The sequence below is a fragment of the Orcinus orca genome, chromosome 3 (genome assembly GCF_937001465.1).
Source record: "Orcinus orca chromosome 3, mOrcOrc1.1, whole genome shotgun sequence".
NCBI lineage: Eukaryota > Metazoa > Chordata > Mammalia > Artiodactyla > Delphinidae > Orcinus > Orcinus orca.
Genome location: NC_064561.1, coordinates 123,686,211 through 123,706,657, shown reverse-complemented (window position 1 = coordinate 123,706,657; position 20,447 = coordinate 123,686,211). Strand labels below are relative to the sequence as shown.

At 35.7% G+C, this 20,447-nt stretch overlaps 1 protein-coding gene across 5 annotated transcripts in view; it reads right to left on the bottom strand.

Annotated features, from left to right (window-relative positions):
* Positions 1–20,447, bottom strand: part of AP3B1 (adaptor related protein complex 3 subunit beta 1) — a 275,634-nt gene that overhangs the window by 104,406 nt on the left and 150,781 nt on the right. For all 5 annotated transcript variants that reach the window (XM_033430068.2, XM_033430070.2, XM_033430067.2 and 2 more), the window contains one exon: positions 144–330. In XM_033430068.2, coding sequence (XP_033285959.1) covers positions 144–330 — 187 coding nt within the window. The remainder of the gene's footprint in view (positions 1–143; positions 331–20,447) is intronic.

The window sequence follows — 20,447 nt, the reverse complement described above, 5'->3', positions numbered from 1 at the left end:
TAGAAAGCACACTGTTCTTATATATTTACATATGCTAATCACATATTTTCTAAGAGATAAATTTTAAACATGTTAGAAATGGGATATAATGTCATAATTTTTTAGACAACAAATATTTTGCAGGTATATTCTGATAATAGTACCTTTAAAAGGAGACTCAAGCAGTGGTGCCGGTTTTTGAGCCAGGAATATTTTTTTGGCATATTTACTTAAAGCTCCACTCTTCTCATTCGGAACAATAAGCTGCCTAATAAATCTTGTACGGTCTCTGATGTCGTAGTTTTGATCATACTTGCCGAGATTTAATATGTACTGGGTAAGCAATTTTGTCTGTTGGAAAAAAACAGAACAAGATGAGAATAGTTATTTATGATTATTGATAACTCTGGATAAACATATTTAAAGAGGTAATAAAAATGAATGGTTATGTCAAACAAATGTTGTTCCATAGGGAATATGCATTTCTAACGCTGCAAATGGAATTCTGAAGCCAAAGCACATGTCCTCTTCAGTATTGGGGAGGTGAATGCTGAGTACCGAGAAGCAGCCATGTGCTAGATTATTAAACTGCTGAAGTGGAAAGAAAGGCATCATTAAAAAAATAATCATATATGGCAAACCCGCTGAAGGGTCTACGTGAGAATAATGAATGTGGAAATACAACTAAAAACATGGCACTCAAAACTTAATCGGAAAAATATGCAGGACATCAAAACATCAGAGAGTATTAGGGGGCTGGCAAACTGCTTCTCCTGAGGTGTGTTTTATGAAGAGATACTGTCCCTGGCATAAGCAGTGTCTGCACTCTGACTGCACTCAGTTACTTTACCCTGAATTATGACCCATTAAAGCAGACACATGAATCACTGAACTGGATTACTGCAAATTATTTGCAGTGCATTTAGCTGTTACTTTTTCATAAAAGCAAGCTGCTGATGCCCTCTAAAAACTAGGATAAAAGACTCCTTCCATTTTTTTCCCCATGTTGCTTATAGCCTCTGGTAATATTGGTCATTTATTTATTTATGTTAGGGAACAACTTATTATAGCAGCTTTTACACTATAATAAGATTTCCTAAGTCAATTTCTGAATGTACTACATTAACATATATTGAGATAATTTTAATAATAATTAAACCAAAATTGAAATGTTAACAAAATAGGTTTGTATTTTAAACTCCAGTTATTTTATTGAAAAAGCATAATTTTAATTTAGAAGGTTACACACATACAATTCTAACTATAAATAGGATTCATAATACATGGAAAAAATAAACATCTGCATTAGAACATTTTACAGACATTAGAAGTGGATTAAAAAAAATAAAATCAATGAAGTCAGGCAAAGCTAAAGATAGTTCTATAACAATAAGCCAAAGTACAGGAATGGTGTGGTAAACTTTTACAATATTAATTCGTTAAGATAATTGATTTGGATAAAAAGCAACCTTCTTTCAGTAATAATCTATTTAAAAACGATTAACCTAGTTTTACTAAAGCAGAACTACAAAAAATACAAGTGAAAAATGTTAATAGAGCTATTCTAAATTTGGTTACCAACTACTGCTATCCACTAATTATTAGACCATGTTGGTTCAACCTCAGATAAGAAAAATTCTATGACTGATTTTTAAGGACGATTAGCAAAATAGTCACCAAATGAGTAATACAGGTCAAAAGGAAGTGTTGTACACTGGACTGTGTAATCAGCTTGCTGGGATAACCTGGGAAAAATACACCCAACTGTTAGTTTCCTCAAATGTAGAGTGAGAATCTATAACTAGGTTAACTCTAAAGTCTATTTTTGAGTGTTGAGATTTAGAACATGGAACTAAAATAAATCAGAAAAAGAAAATAAGTCTATTCATCGAAATAATTTTTTGAGTTAGTGGACTGATTCATCTTGCTTTTATTTCTGATCCCTGAAATTAATGTTTAGGAAATTAAATTATTTCAAAACATTAACAGACACTATTGAAACTGAGATAGAAAATTTTAAGTAATTAAAATTATGTAATTTCTATAATATGTATTTATTGACTGTAAAACTTGTTTTATTATATTGGTAGGTTATGAAACAGTTCTACCAAAAATGTATTTTCAAAAATAAAATTCTAAAAGATAAACTCATATCCATGTTCAATGATGCATTAAAAACATAAGCAGAATAATTTTCACTCAGATATGTATTTATTCATATACTTTAATCAATTTCTTAGCTCTATCTCTAAAACCAAATCATTGGTATTTATTTGAAGAACATATTTTTACATGGTCTTATTATTTTTAAATTAAAGAAAATAAAATTGCCTACAATCTTCTTCAAAACTGAATTTTATGATCACCAAATATGAAAATGTTGACATTTGCAACTTACTCTTCTCTATAGAACATAATATTTTTAATGGAAAAAAATGTCTTCTTTACAGGTCAAATGAATGATCTGGTAAGTACAGAGAAAACTCTGTTGAATACAAGGATATTCTCAATGCTTTCTTTTATGTTAAAATCTGTAAATATTTCAAGCCTAGATATTTAACTTTCCCCCCTCCATTCAATAAAACTATCTTTATGAGATAAAACTTTTAAATAATTCTCTTCTATACTGTAAACAAAAATTTCATCAAATTTAGATAATGCAAAACCAACTGCCTCCTCGATTTCATTTCATTCTAATAAAAATATAAACTTAACCACAAAAATAGGAGTTCCATCAAAAAAGTCTTCACCATAGTTGAGATACTGCAAATGATAGAACTTCTAAAATAAATTTTTAGCTCTTACCACTTAATTTGTTCAGTTCTTCCTTCGTTTTTATAGGGATACATTTCAATGTCTTCCTGTTTGCAAGATTTGTTTCTAAGAATTGTTATTTGCTAAAATTTTCAAAAGCTGAAGGTTTTTGGTGCTCTACATGATAAACACTTTAAAGATTTCGAAATGATTTTGAATCAAAGTCTAACCAATACACAAAAGTTTCACTTAATCTACTCCTCCACCCACCCGCCCCGGGCAAAAAAGCCAATATCGAACACAGGCTAATTTACAAAGCAGTTTTTCATAAAATCACATTTCTAAAATCCCACTGGTCACATGCAGCAAAAAGAATTGCGTATCACAGTGTGTGGTGTCATGCCTAAGTATGCTTTTTCAATATTAGCTTCATCACAAGAATCCTGTAGTTCAGTTAAACTACACATATCAAATATCAGTAATTTTGACCATTATAGTTTTATTTCACTTGGTAGAATAAGCAGAGTGAGTATGCATGCACCACAACCAATTCCCAAAATATTTCTGTTCCACAGTTTTCTTAATTTAATAAGAACGTTGATTTTACCATGACAACATCCGTTCAGTGAAAGCCACATTGGGGCTTTTAAATTTACAACAGCATTTACGGCGATTTTGACAGAATAAACTTCCAAAAGCTTTACTTTGATTCCATTTACACTGACAGAAGAAATGTACAAAAGCTTTGAGTAAAAATGGTCAAACTATTATTGGAATTAATTGCTTTTCTATTTGAAAACAAGCATCATTCAGGTCCTTTTTCTGCTAATGGAGAAATACATTAACCATTATTGCTTCATTTCTCATATGTGCAAAAGAAAACTTAGAATAAAAAATGAACAAGATTAAATTTTAAAAAACAGTTATTTGATCTATATGAGATCATGTTTCACAGAGACATGTAAATATATTTGGCACCTGTATACATTAAATTGTCATCTTGAGGCTTAGTCTTCCTAAAATACCTCCCAACTTTTTAAGTAGATGCTGATCCTGTTTTAGCAGATTTATATCACTATGATTTTCATGGTGGATGGTAAAAGTTGATGAACATTTTGTGCATGTTAAATAATGATACACAAAAATTCAGTTCTTCATTCTTCATTAATTGTACACTTCAAGTTTTAAGAATTTATTGCTGCTGGATTTATAACAAAATAAAACAATAACTGGCAAATAATAAATAGGTTTTGAGATTTACAGTACACAATAAATGACAAAACTACTGTAGTGAGAGTGCTCTGAGCACTCTCTTTAATGGCCTATAGCAAGATTGTTCTGTCTCTACCTCCTGCACATATTTCATCCACAACCAACCTCTAACTTCCCATGTTTTCCTCTTACTCCATCCACTGACAGCTGGGAGCTTCATGCTTTGCACAGGCCATGACACAACTTGCCTGTTGTGTCATCAAGTTACCATCAGATAAAACACTTAAACACTTATGTCACCACCACTAGAAAAGCGAAGGACTTAGCTTTTCATACCTGCCTCGTCAGGGCACACTTCATTTTATCAGCACACATCCTATATGCTGCTCTAAAGGGAGAGGTTAGTCATGCTGCATCTCAAAAAGACTGGGAAAAGAAAGTCAAAGTCTTTCCAATTTAAATGTTTCACATTTTAAAATGAAATCTCTGTTCACTGCACTTGTATCTTACAGGTCACTAGACAAAACCATGGCAGAGGTTAGAAGTACAACATGGAGGGACTTCCCTGGTGGTGCAGTGGTTAAGAATCTGCCTGCCAATGCAGGGAACATGGGTTCGATCCTTGGTCCAGGAAGACCCCACAAGCTGCGGAGCAACTAAGCCCGTGTGCCACAACTACTGAAGCCTTTGCGCCCTAGAGCCCGCACGCTGCAACTACTGAAGCCCACGCGCCTAGAGCCCGTGCTTCTCAACAAGAGAAGCCACTGCAATGAGAAGCCCGCAACAAAGAGTAGCCCCTGCTCGCCACAACTAGAGAAAGCCTGCGCGCAGCAACAAAGACCCAATGCAGCCGGAAAAAAACCAAAGAACAACAAAAAAACCCAGGTGGGATGTTTAATAGTAAATTTAAATGGATTTTATTCATAAAATTATACAAGACGAGCAAAGAGAATAACAAAATGTACCATAAATAACAGAAATACTCAATAGCTTATATATAGCTATGTATTAAATTTTTGTCTTATTATTATTTTGCTGCTTAGATTTAAGGAATCATTTCTGGTACCAACTAATGGTCAATGCCATCCAGACACTATTTACACCAATTACTTTGGATTAACTCTAAGTCACTGTGACATAGGAAAAATGAATTTTGGGGAATGCCATATAATTATTGAGAAATCCATTATTTAAAAAAACCTTCTCAAGATATGGGCATCATATTTTTACCTAAATACTCTGACAAGTAATAAACTGGTAAATATTTGCTCAAACAATAGCCTTCTTTAAATATTATATAGGTCAGCACAAAATAATAAAAAAAGGTCTCTTAAATTATAGTCCTATCAAAAATATATATATATAGTCCTAAAATCAGCTTAGATATATATCAGTTTAAGGAATATAAAAAAGTATACAGAATTCAGCATTTAAAATTGGTTCCACATAGTTGTAATTTTTAAACAGAAGGATACTGGCAAATGCATTTGGTAAAGGAAGGAGAACTACATAAAATTCTTAACATAGACCAGAGGCAAATCTAAGCAGTACTAGTGTTCTAATCAATTTCATCACTTCATGACTAGGCAGGATTCTTTAAATTTTTTTAATTAAGAAAATTTTATTGAATGCAAGATTCTTTAAATTCTATAGTGCTTTACAATTTTCAAAAGTTTCACACAGATGATTTCAGATAATCTCATAACAACCCTTTCTCACCTCCCTCACCCCTATACTGCCCATCCACCCTTCCTTCTCCCCACTGGAAACCACCAGTTTGTATCTGTGAGGCTGCTTCTTTTTCGTTTTATTCACTAGTTTGTTGTATTTTTTAGATTCCACATATAAGTGATATCTTATAGTATTTGTCTTTCTCTGTCTGACTTATTCCACTTAGCATAGTGCCCTCCAAGTCCATCCACATTATTGCAAATGGCAAAATTTTTATTCTTTTTTATGGCTTTTTGTAAGATCTTACGGAAAAACCCAAATGAACTTTTTGGCCAACCCTATATTTTACATATATATATATATCTATATATGTCTCACATCTTGTTTATCCATTCATCTGTTGATTGTTCTTTAATTCTTCTAGGTCTTTGTTAAATGATTCTTGCACCTTCTCGACCTTTGCCTCCATTCTTTTTCCGAGGTCCTGGATCATCTTCACTATCATTATTCTGAATTCTTTTTCTGGAAGGTTGCCTATCTCCACTTCATTTAGTTGTTTTTCTGGGGTCTTATCTTGTTCCTTCATCTGGTATGTAGCCCTCTGCCTTTTCATCTTGTCTATCTTTCTGTGAATGTGGTTTTTGTTCCACAGGCTGCAGGATTGTAGTTCTTCTTGTTTCTGCTGTCTGCCCTCTGGTGGATGAGGCTATCTCTCATCTGTTGATTAACAATTAGGTTGCTTCCATAGCCTGGCAATTGTAAATAATGTTGCTATGAACATTGGGATGCATGTATCTTTCTGAATATGGTAGTTCTATTTCTAGTTTCTTGAGAAACCTCCATACTGTTTTCCACAGTGGCTGCACCAATTTACACTCCCACCAACAGTGTACAAGGATTCCCTTTTCTCCACATCCTCACCAACATTTGTTATTTGTGTGTTTTTTGATGACAGCCATTCTAACAGGTGTGAAGTAATATCTCATTGTGGTTTTGATTTGCATTTCCCTAACGATTAGCAATGTTGAGTATCTTTTCATGTGCTTTCTGGCCATCTGCATTTCCTATTTGGAAAACTGTCTATTCAGTTCTGCCCATTTTCCAAACAAATTATTTGCTTTTATGATGTTGAGCCATATGAGCTGTTTATATATGTTGGATATTAACCCCTTATCGATCATATCATTTGCAAATATCTTCTCCCATTCAGCGGGTTGTCTTTTCATTTTGTTGGTGGTTTCCTTTGCTGTGCAAAAGCTTTTAAGTTTAATTAGGTCCAATTTGTTTATTTTTGCTTTTGTTTCCTTTGCTTTAGGAGATGGATCCAAACAAATATTGCTGTGATTTATGTCAAAGAGTGTTCTGTGTTTTCCTCTAGGAATTTTATAGTATCCGGTTTTACATTTAGGTCTTTAACCCATTTGAGTTTATTTTTGTATATGGTGTTAGAGAAGGTTCTAATTGCATTGTTTTACACGTAGCTGTCTAGTTTTTCCAGAACCACTTATTGAAGAGACTGTCTTTTCTCCACTGTATATTCTTGCCTCTTCTCTCATAGATTAATTAACCATAAGTGTGTGGGTTTATTTCTGGGTTCTCTATTGTGTTCATTGATCTATGTGTCTGTTTTTGTGACAGAACCATACTGTTTTGATTACTGTAGCTTTGTAGTATTGTCTGAAGTCAAGGAGCATGATTCCTCCAGCTCTGTTCTTTCCCGAGACTGTTTTGGCTATTTGGGGTCTTTTGTGTTTTCATACAAATTCTGCAATTACTTGTTCTAGTTCCGTAAAAAATGCCATTGGTATTTTGATAAGGATTGCATTGAATCTGTAGATTGCCTTGGGTAGTATGGTCATTTTAACAACAGTAATTCTTTCAATCTAAGAACATGGTATATCTTTCAATTTGTTTGCGTCATCTTCAATTTCTTTCATCAGTGTCTTACAGTTTTCCAAGTATAGGTCTTTTTATCTCCTTAGATAGGTTTATTCCCAGGTATTTTATCCTTTTTGATGTAATGGTAAATGGGGCTGTTTCCTTAATTTCTCTTTCTTGTAGTTTGTTGTTAATGTATAGAAAAGCAACAGATTTTTTAAAATTTAACAGTATACACATTTTTGTCAACATGAGTAAGTTTTTCCTTTATATGTTATATTTACTTGACAAGAAAATATATCCAAGAAAGGGTATAAATGTCACCGCATAGAGCCTGAGCCCTTTTTTTTAAGTTATATTAAAGGGGTTGGGAGTGGGGGTAGATTTCTCCAAAGATCGAATCACAGGGCAAGAGAAAACTTCAGGAAGGATCCCCAAAACATCACTGTGATTTATAAAATTTCTCACTAAGAATCAAAAACTGAACCTGAAAAGTGATACAAAGAAAATATAAGTACTAAGGATACTCCATGAAGCACTTTCTTCTTGAAAAGCAGAAAAAAAAAAGTAACTGTCTCAAAGAAAATGAGACAGTAATTAAAATAAATGAACTATAGCTACGTACCTCAATATTTTAAAAACACATTATGTAAAAATAGTTTAATTGTGAAAGTATACATAAAGTAGAATACTACTTATGTAAAATTTGAAAACACACAAAACAAAAAATACATTGTTTATGGATACATACTTATGTAACAACAATACAAAACATGTATGATTAAAACACACCAATAATCTGACAGTGGTTACCAATGGGGAAGTAAGAAAGGTGTGAACAGGAACTTGAGATCTTAGCTCTACCTGTTATATCCCTTTAAAAAAAATTATGGCAAACACACTGACTTAATCTTAGTGGTACATATATAGGATACCTTGGAGATATTACAGGTCTGGTTAAAGGTCACCTCAATAAAGTGAGTGACACAAACATGTTGGTTTCCCAGTACATATAAAAGCTATGTTTATTATACTGTAGTCTCTTAAGTGTGCAACAGCAGTATGTCTGAAAAAACAATGTACAAATGCTGGAGAGGAAGAAAAAGGAACTCTCCTACACTGTTGGTGGGAATGTAAATTGGTGTAGCCACTATGGAGAAGAGTATGGAGGTTCATTAAAAAACTAAAAATAGAGTTACCATATGATCCAGCAATCCCACTCCTGGGCATATATCCAGAGAAAACCATAATTCGAAAAGATACATGCACCCAAGTGTTCACTGTAGCACTATTCACAATAGCCAAGACATGAAAGCAACCTGAGTGTCCATCAACAGATGAATGGATAAAGAAGATGCGGTGTATATATACAATGGAATATTACTCAGCCATAAAAAGAATGAAATAATGCCTTTTGCAGCAACATGGATGGACCTAGAGATTATCATACTAAGTGAAATAAACCGGACACAGAAAGACAAATATCATATGATATCACTCATAGATGGAATCTAAAAAATAGTACAAATGAACTTATTTACAAAACAGAAACAGACTCACAGACTTAGAAAACAAACTTATGGTTACCAAAAGAGGAGGAAAGGGTGGGGAGTGGGGGGGATAAATTAGGAGATTGGGATTAGTAGATACAAACTACTATATATAAAATAGATAAACAACAAGGTCCTACTGTATATAGTACACAGAACTATATTCAGTATCTTGTAATAACCTATAATGGAAAATAATCTGAAAATGAATATATATGTATATATAAATATCTGAATCACTTTGCTGTACATCAGAGACTAACACAACATTGTAAATCAACTATACTTCAATTTTTAAAAATTCACTAACATAAAAAAAAAAAACAAAACAACAAAAAGAATCCTTTATTGCTAAAAAATGCTATCATCTGAGCCTTCAGTGAATCTTAGTAGTAGAATCAAAGACCACTGATCACAGATCAGAATATAGTAATAAAGAAGAAGTTTGAAAATATTGCAAGAATTACCAAAACGTGACAGAGAAACAGGAAGTGAGCAAATGCTGTTGGAAAAATGGTGCCAGCAGACTTGCTCGACACAAGGTAGCCGCAAACCTTCAATCTGTAAAAAACACAATATTTGTAAAGCACTATAAAGTGAGGTATGCCTGTATATGTATTTATGCTATTTTATACTATTCTATAAGTTTGCAATATATATATATATTTTTTTCTTTGCTGTACGCGGGCCTCTCACTGTTGTGGCCTCTCCCGCTGTGGAGCACAGGCTCTGGACGCGCAGGCCCAGCGGCCATGGCTCACGGGCCCAGCCGCTCCGCGGCATGTGGGATCTTCCCGGATGTTTTTAAAAATAAAAACATAGGGCTTCCCTGGTGGTGCACTGATTGAGAGTCCGCCTGCCGATGCAGGGGACACGGGTTCGTGCCCCGGTCCGGGAAGATCCCACATGCCGCGGAGCGGCTGGGCCCGTGAGCCATGGCCGCTGGGCCTGCGCGTCCAGAGCCTGTGCTCCACAGCGGGAGAGGCCACAACAGTGAGAGGCCCGCGTACAGCAAAGAAATAAATAAATAAATAAATAAAATAAAATAAAAACATAAGCTAAGTAAAACATTAACTTATATTACTTATCACTACATTGAAAAGATGATACACTATTAGAGAAAGTTTAGAAACAGATGTACCCTTTACTCATTAATTTTTAATTACTATTAATCAGTTGAATCAAATCATAGCTTTCTGTCTCAGACCTCAGTAGACTATTTCAAGGAAGTCATGCTAAATTTTTATACCATGTCTTAAGAGCTGAAGAGTTTTAGCAACTTCAACCGGTTTCAATGTTGTTCAACTTTTCCCCCCATATAACAGTGAAATTACTCTACTTGTGAGAGTACTCTACCAGTGCTTTTACTCTTGATATTCATATCAAACAATTTTTTTCTTCATAAACAACAAAAGAGGAATTTCAGCACCCTTTTCTCAGGTTGATAAACCCCAATGGAGTGCTTTTTTAAAATGAGCATAGAGATTCTCAATAACTAGACTAGTTTTCTGACTGTAAATAATCATATTCTCTAAGAAAAATCTAGCAGTTGGTTAACAGTGTAAACTAGGTTTATGAAAAAGCAGGATTTGCTCTAATTCAGTTGACACAGCAGGGCCAGTTTGGGCACAATGTAAATTTTGTGTTTGCTTTGGCATGATTACATCAGCAAGAAAAAACGGGTAAAGGCAGAAAGCTGCACCCAGCTGAACTGGGCTGTGCAGGAATAAAGAAACATACCCACCTCAAACATCTATCTCAGATAACCACATGTATTATGGGCTACATTTAGCCACATGTGGCAGTACAACTTTCCATCCACATTCAAATTAACCCTCCTTCCATGACATAACTCATAAGTACAACCTTTAAAACACCCGTTTCCACAAGTCAGGTCTTTCTAAAAGTAAAAAGCTAGATTCATTGTAGTATTTATGTATTTCTTAACCATTTAACATGTGTAAAACTATTCTCTTGTTTTTACTGTTCTTTTTTTTTTTCTTTTTATGTGTCACCAATGAATTTTTTGAGTGTTGTGTCTCTGGTTTCACTTTTGCAATAATCCCTGTGGTTGTTATTGTGCGTTTCTGTAAAGCACAATGATTTTTAGGAACATATATGTTGCATTATAAATAACTGACTATATGATTATAACTTCCACTTTACAGATTAAAAATTAGATTAGGTAGGTTGTATTGTATAATCTGTCTAAAATCATGTAGCTAGTAAGTGGCAAAACATGATTTGAAGTCAGACAGTCTAACATTAGAGCCTGTACTCTGAATCACCACCTGCCTCCCAGTAATTGACATTAAATAGTTCTATGGCAGGCATCACATACAGTTAAACTGCTTTCTAAACTTCCATCTGAAAGAGCTCGAAATCAGAAAATTAAAGAAGCTTACAGAAGAAGTTCATCTACAGAGTCTTAATCATAAGGCAACAGTTTTTAAAAAACTATATGAACAGCTTTATCTCTCCATACTGAAAAAAATTAAAATATCACAGAATATGTAATGCTAAAGATAGACAAAATGTTGATTTTTTGGGTACTGTATTTTTCAGTTCTACAACTTCCATTTTATTATTTTTTATAGTTTTTATTTCTCTGCTGAGAGTTATCTTTTCATCTATTGTGAATACATTTTCCTCTATGTCATCAACCATTTACAAAAGCTGCTTCAAAATTCTGCCTGCAAATTTCCACATCTGGGTCATCTAGAAGTTGGTTTCTGGTTTTTGTTTGTTTGTTTGTTTTTAAACTGATCACATTTTCCTGGTCTTCTTCATTATTGTGGTAAAAATAAACATAAAACTTACCACTGCAACCATTTTTAAGTGTGTAGTTCAGTGTTATGCAACCATTACCACCATTAATCTCCAGAAATTTTTATATCTTCACAAATTGAAATTCTATACCTGTTAAACAATAATTCCCTGTTCTAGTTCTTATACTGAGCAATTCTGGATTTATCTTGGACATTATGAATGTTACATTGTAGAGACCCTGGATGTTGCTATACTCTAGGTTGGGTTCAAAGCACAAACTTTGTCTGTTTCAGTGCTGTTGAAATTCCAGTTCAGTTCCTTTATTATTAACTGTGCTGTTCTGAATCCACCATGCATATGTGTGGTTCAGGTGTCAGCCAGAGACCTGAGCAAAAGTATTCACAGATTTTGAGGCTCCCCACACTGGCCCACTGCTTTCTAGAATTCTTCCTTAACTTTTCAATATCTTTGGTAGTAGTTTTCTTTTTTGGCCTCACCAAGCGGCTTGTGGGATCTTAGTTCCCCGACCAGGGATTGAACCCGGGCCCTCAGCAGTGAAAGAGCAGAGTCCTAACCACTGGACCGCCGGGGAACTCCCAGGAGTTTCTTAAACTCTGTCCTCTACTTCCTCAGGCCAGAAGGACTCTGGGTTTCCTTCTGGGATTTCAGCTTCTGTGTACAGTGCCAACTGTAGCCTGAACTCAGGATAAGAGCCATCAAAGTGGGGAAATTCACTCTGTGCCACTCTCTTCTTTTAAGTGTCCGTTTCCCTTAAGAATCTTCCCACTTTTATTTACTCTTTTGAGACTTTAGGCAGTTATTTACTTTTTGTATTTTTCCCAAGTTTACAGTTGTCCAGTAGGAGTTTGCTCAACCATACCAACAGCAAACTGTTAACTAAGTTTCAAACTCTTCTTTACATCAGGTAAAAACATTTGCGATATTAAAGAAGCTTATTATTCAATTATTCCTTAGGTATACAAATGAATACAATGTGCCAAATCTTATAAAAAGCAATGTAGCCATCCCCTAAAACTAAATATTTCAATAAAAAACCTGAAAATGCTCACTGAGAGATCTAGGCCACAGGGAAAACAGACCTACAAATAAATGTTGGGATTTCATGGCAAACCACTCCCTGAACTCTGTGGCTTGGTCTTCCCAGTTCAGTGTTAAAGATGGTTAAAATAAACACATATAGAAAATAATTTTTTTTACATTTAGGGGAAAGCAATCATTTTACTCTCATCTCACATCCAACGGATTATGAATCATACAACTTAAAAACCCAGTCAAGGGCTTCCCTGGTGGAGCAGTGGTTGAGAGTCCTCCTGCTGATGCAGGGGACACGGGTTCGTGCCCCGGTCCGGGAGGATCCCACATGCCGCGGAGCGGCTGAGTCCGTGAGCCATGGCCGCTGAGCCTGTGCGTCCGGAGCCTGTGCTCCGCAATGGGAGAGACCACAGCAGTGAGAGGCCCGCGTACCGCCCAAAAAAAAAAAAAAAAAAAAAAAAAAACCCAGTCAAGCTGATGGTACATAAAAAAATCATCCTTTGACATTAATTTCTATTTATGAATTCTCTCAAACTCCTTTTCTTGAGAAATGAGAAACTGGAGAACAGAACACAACTCTACAGGTTACCTTTGTTCATCTATTTTTATATTTAATCATTTAAAAACAATGAGTTGTTTTTCTAAACATAACTATATTTTCACCAGCTGGTGGTCAAGTCTATGTGGTTATCCTGAAGTATCGTTCTAAAATGCACAATACAACACTTCAGAAGCTGAGTTCCAAAACTGAATTCAAGAAAAAAAAAATAGCTGAGTGCAATCTATGTTATCTTCCGATTCACTTAATAAAAAGATATGGAATACACTCTAAAATTTCTGAACACACAGTACTACATTCCATTATTGGTTATTTACAGCTACAAAGAAGAAAGCCAAGGAAAGAACCTTCATTTAGTTTTGTAAGACATATCTACCTCAGTCTGGATTAACATACTAATTTGTATTACTTTTCTTTTATGATAATCTATAAGCTCACTTAGAGTAGCCAAACCATTGTTATCATAGAGTCATAACAATCATAATATTCTAGGTGTTATGTTGACGTTCATAGTACTACATGAATTTAGTAAAAACAGTGAGTGTCAGGCTAAAACAGTGTTTTTATCAATAAACAAGCAACTCAACAGCAAACATAGGTTTCCTCTCTTTTACTCAGTTTTTTAAAAATAACTCATTGCATGAATTAATCTACATGGCACTTGGAAATGATTAACTGATTCCTTTCAAAAACTGACTTAAAATGTAAAGATAAAATCTAAATCATAAGAATGCATAAGTGACCTGGAAGATAAAATAGTGGAAATAACTACTGCAGAGCAGAATAAAGAAAAAAGAATGAAAAGAACTGAAGACAGTCTCAGAAACTTCTGGGACAACATTAAACGCACCAACATTCGAATTACAGGGGTTCCAGAAGAAGAAGAGAAAAAGAAAGGGACTGAGAAAATATTTGAACAGATTATAGTTGAAAACTTCCCTAATATGGGAAAGGAAATAGTTAATCAAGTCCAGGAAGCACAGAGAGTCCCATACAGGATAAATCCAAGGAGAAACACGCCAAGACACATATTAATCAAACTGTCAAAATTAATTACAAGGAAAACATATTAAAAGCAGCACGGGAAAAACAACAAATAACACACAAGGGAATCCCCATAAGGTTAACAGCTGATCTTTAAGCAGAAACTCTGCAAGCCAGAAGGAACTGGCAGGACATATTTAAAGTGACGAAGGAGAAAAACCTACAACCAAGATTACTCTACCCAGCAAGGATCTCATTCAGATTTGATGGAGAAATTAAAACCTTTACAGACAAGCAAAAGCTGAGAGAGTTCAGCACCACCAAACCAGCTTTACAACAAATGCTAAAGGATCTTCTCTAGGCAAGAAACACAAGAGAAGGAAAAGACCTATAATAACAAACCCAAAACAATTAAGAAAATGGGAATAGGAACATACATATCGATAATTACCTTAAATGTAAATGGATTAAATGCTCCCACCAAAAGACACAGACTGGCTGAATGGATACAAAATCAAGACCCATATATATGCTGTCTACAAGAGACCCACTTCAGACCTAGAGACACATAGAGACTGAAAGTGAGGGGATGGAAAAACATATTCCATGCAAATGGAAACCAAAAGAAGGCTGAAGTAGCAATTCTCATATCAGACAAAATAGACTTTAAAATAAAGACTATTGGAAGAGACAAAGAAGGACATTACATAATGATCAAGGGATCGATCCAAGAAGAAGATATAAGAATTGTAAATATTGGGCTTCCCTGGTGGTGCAGTGGTTGAGAGTCTGCCTGCCGATGCAGGGGACACGGGTTCGTGCCCCGGTCCGGGAGGATCCCACATGCCACGGAGCGGCTGGGCCCGTGAGCCATGGCCGCTGAGCCTGTGTGTCCGGAGCCTGTGCTCCGCAACGGGAGAGGCCACAGCAGTTAGAGGCCCGCGTACCGCAAAAACAAACAAACAAACAAACAAACAAACAAACAAACGAAAAAAAGAATTGTAAATATTTATGCACCCAACATAGGAGCACCTCAAAACATAAGGCAAATACTAACAGCCATAAAAGGGGAAATCGACAGTAACACATTCATAGTAGGGGACTTTAACACCCACTTTCACCAATGGACAGATCATCCAAAATGAAAATAAATAAAAAACACAAGCTTTAAATGATACATTAAACAAGATGGACTTAATTAATATTTATAGGACATTCTATCCAAAAACAACAGAATACACATTCTTCTCAAGTGCTCATGGAACATTCTCCAGGATAGGTCATATCTTGGGTCACAAATCAAGCCTTGGTAAATTTAAGAAAATTGAAATTGTATCAAGTATCTTTTCCGACCACAACGCTATGAGACTAGATATCAATTACAGGAAAAGATCTGTAAAAAATACAAACACATGGAGGCTAAACAATACATTACTTAATAACGAAGTGATCACTGAAGAAATCAGAGAGGAAATCAAAAATACCTAGAAACAAATGACAATGGAGACACGACGACCCAAAACCTATGGGATGCAGCAAAAGCAGTTCTAAGAGGGAAGTTTATAGCAATACAATCCTATTTTAAGAAACAGGAAACATCTCAAATAAACAATCTAACCTTGCACCTAATGCAATTAGAGAAAGAAGAACAAAAAACCCCCAAAGTTAGCAGAAGGAAAGAAATCATAAAGATCAGGACAGAAATAAATGAAAAAGAAATGAAGGAAATGACAGCAAAGATCAATAAACCTAAAAGCTGGTTCTTTGAGAAGATAAACAAAATTGATAAACCATTAGCCAGACTCATCAAGAAAAAAAGGGAGAAGACTCAAATCAACAGAATTAGATCATGAGAGATTACTACAAGAAACTCTATGCCAATAAAATGGACAACCTGGAAGAAATGGACAAATTCTTAGAAATGCACAACCTACCAAGACTGAATCAGGAAGAAATGGAAAATATGAACAAACCAATCACAAGCACTGAAATTGAAACTGTGATTAAAAATCTTCCAACAGGGCTTCCTTTGTGGTGCAGTGGTTGAGAGTCCGCCTGCTGATGCAGGGGACACGGATTCGTGCCCCAGTCTGGGAGGATCCCACATGCCACAGAGTGGCTCGGCCTGTGAACCATGGCCGCTGAGCCTGCACGTCTGGAGCCTGTGCTCGGCAATGGGAGAGGCCACAACAGTGAGAAGTCCACGTACCACCAAAAAAAAAAAAACAATCTTCCAACAAACAAAAGCCCAGGACCAGATGGCTTCACAGGCGAATTCTATCAAACATTTAGAGGAGAGCTAACACCTATCCTTCTCAAACTCTTCCAAAATATAGCAGAGGGAGGAACACTCCCAAACTCATTCTATGAGGCCAACATCACCCTGATACCAAAATCAGACAAGAATGTCACAAAGAAAGAAAACTACAGGCCAATATCACTGATGAACATAGATGCAAAAATCCTCAACAAAATACTAGCCAACAGAGTCCAACAGAACATTAAAAGGATCATACACCATGATCAAGTGGGGTTTATCCCAGGAGTGCAAGGATTCTTCAATATACGCAAATCAATCAATGTGATGCACCATATTAACAAACTGAAGGAGGAAAAACCATATGATCATCTCAATAGATGCAGAGAAAACTTTCAACAAAATTCAACACCCATTTATGATAAAAACCCTGCAGAAGTACGCATAGAGGGAACTTTCCTCAACATAATAAAGGCCATATATGACAAACCCACAGCCAACATCATCCTCAATGGTGAAAAACTGAAAGCATTTCCACTAAGATCGGGAACAAGACAAGGTTGCCCACTCTCACCACTCTTATTCAACATAGTTTTGGAAGTTTTAGCCACAGCAATCAGAGAAGAAAAGGAAATAAAAGGAATCCAAATCGGAAAAGAAGAAGTAAAGCTGTCACTGTTTGCAGATGACATGATCCTATACATAGAGAATCCTAAAGATGCTACCAGAAAACTACTAGAGCTAATCAATGAATGTGGTAAGGTAGCAGGATACAAAATTAATGCACAGAAATCTCTGGCATTCCTATACACTAATGATGAAAAATCTGAAAGTGAAATCAAGAAAACACTCCCATTTACCACTGCAACAAAAAGAATAAAACATACAGGAATAAACCTACCTAAGGAGACAAAAGACCTGTATGCAGAAAACTATAAGACACTGATGAAAGAAATTAAAGATGATACAAATAGATGGAGAGATATACCATGTTCTTGGATTAGAAGAATCAACATTGTGAAAATGACTCTACTACCCAAAGCAATCTACAGATCCAATGCAATCCCTATCAAACTACCACTGGCATTTTTCACAGAACTAGAACAAAAAATTTCACAATATGTATAAAAACACAAAAGACTCCGAATAGCCAAAGCAATCTTGAGAACGAAAAATGGAGCTGGAGGAATATGGCTCCTTGACTTCAGACTATGCTACAAAGCTACAGTAATCAAGGCAGTATGGTACTGGCACAAAAACAGAAATATAGATCAATGGAACAGGATAAAATGCCCAGAGATAAACCCACACACATATGGTCACCTTATCTTTGATAAAGGAGGCAGGAATGCTCAGTGGAGAAAGGACAGCCTCTTTAAGAAGTGGTGCTGGGAAAACTGGACAGGTACATGTGAAAGTATGAGATTAGATCATTCCCTAACACCATACACAAAAATAAGCTCAAAATGGATTAAAGACCTAAATGTAAGGTCAGACACTATCAAACTCTTAGAGGAAAACATAGGAAGAACACTCTATGACATAAATCACAGCAAGATCCTTTTTGACCCACCTCCTAGAGAAATGGAAATAAAAACAAAAATAAACAAATGGGACCTAATGAAACTTCAAAGCTTTTGCACAGCAAAGGAAACCATAAACAAGACCAAAAGAAAACCCTCAGAATGGGAGAAAATATTTGCAAATGAAGCAACTGACAAAGGATTAATCTCCAAAATTTACAAGCAGCTCATGCAGCTCAATAACAAAAAAACAAACCCAATCCAAAAATGGGCAGAAGACCTAAATAGATATTTCTCCAAAGAAGATATACAGACTGCCAACAAACACATGAAAGAATGCTCAACATCATTAATCATTAGAGAGATGCAAATCAAAACTACAATGAGATATCATCTCACACCAGTCAGAATGGCCATCATCAAAAAATCTAGAAACAATAAATGCTGGAGAGGGTGTGGAGAAAAGGGAACACTCTTGCACTGCTGGTGGGAATGTGAATTGGTACAGCCACTATGGAGAACAGTATGGAGGTTCCTTAAAAGACTACAAATAGAACTACCATATGACCCAGCAATCCCACTACTGGGCATATACCCTGAGAAAACCATAATTCAAAGAGAGTCATGTACCAAAATGTTCATTGCAGCTCTATTTACAATAGCCAGGAGATGGAAACAACCTAAGTGTCCATCATCGGATGAATGGATAAAGAAGATGTGGCACATATACACAATGGAATATTACTCAGCCATAAAAAGAAACGAAATTGAGCTATTTGTAATGAGGTGGATGGACCTAGAGTCTGTCATACAGAGTGAAGTAAGTCAGAAAGAGAAAGACAAATACCATATGCTAACACATATATATGGAATTTAAGAAGAAATATGTCATGAAGAACCTAGAGGCAAGATGGGAATAAAGAAACAGAGCTACTAGAGAATGGACTTGAGGATATGCGGAGGGGGAAGTGTAAGCTGTGACAAAGTGCGAGAGTGGCATGGACATATATACACTACCAAACGTAAAATAGATAGCTAGTGGGAAGCAGCTGCATAGCACAGGGAGATCAGCTCGGTGCTTTGTGACCACCTAGAGGGGTGGGATAGGGAGGGTCGGAGGGAGGGAGACGCAAGAGGGAAGAGATATGGGAACATATATATATGTATAACTGATTCACTTTGTTATAAAGCAGAAACTAGCACACCATTGTAAAGCAATTATACTCCAATAAAGATGTAAAAAAAAAAAAAAAGATGTAAAAAAAAATGAAAAAATAAAAGAGACTTTGGAAAGTAAAAAAAAAAAATCTAAATCATAGAAATATGCTCAAAATATTTGCAATTATTTGCTCACAAGTTTGGTACACCAATCAACCAATCAGCAAAAGCTATAATAATACAAGTCACATCACAATTAGGGAGGAAGACAATCCGAAAGTATATGAATGAATATATGAATTTGAGGAGTCAACCTGAGAATTGTGAATGGCCAATATCAGGTTACTGAAGAAAGAATGTGATCTATGGGTAGGGAAAGAAGGCCGAATGAGAGAGACACACATACAAAGAGATACACAGCAGATACAAAAAAGGAGACACAAACACTGATGGAAGAGGGAGAGAATGACAAAGACATTAGACTGCGGTAGATGGGGTGTGTGCGTGTGTGAAGGCTATCAAAGAGATATCCAGGTAGAGAGAGTTTTAGAGAAGGAGGGGGACAAGAACAGAGACAGAGAGAGGGAAATAGAAGGGGGGAAATCACAGAGGCTAAGTAAGAGTCCCAGTCAGAAAAATTAAGGAGAAACAGAGACAGGACACAGAGCATAAAGCCTACTAAGTGTCCTAGCTGTAAATGAGCAAGAATCCTTTTCCAGTCTCACTGACCAGATTAAGCCCTCCACCTGTGGAGAAGAGCTATTCAGACAAAGGAAGAAGAATGAGAAAGACCCTATTTTATATTGGGTTGGCCAAAAAGTTTGTTCAGGTTTTTCTGCAACATCTTATGGAAAAACCCAAATGAACTTTTTGGCCAACCCCAATATATAGTGGTGATTCTATGTATTTTATACATAGAGGCTATTCCTCTTACCAACAGTTCCTCAAAGTCAACTGATTTAAAAAATGAATATTCTAAACAGAAAATCTGGTCAATTACACCACTTTTTTTTTTTTTTTAACTCTGGTTTCTTAATGCCTGCTTCTTCCCCCAAAGTGCACACACCCTGCAGGTGGGTGGGAGAGACAGGCCGCAGCTC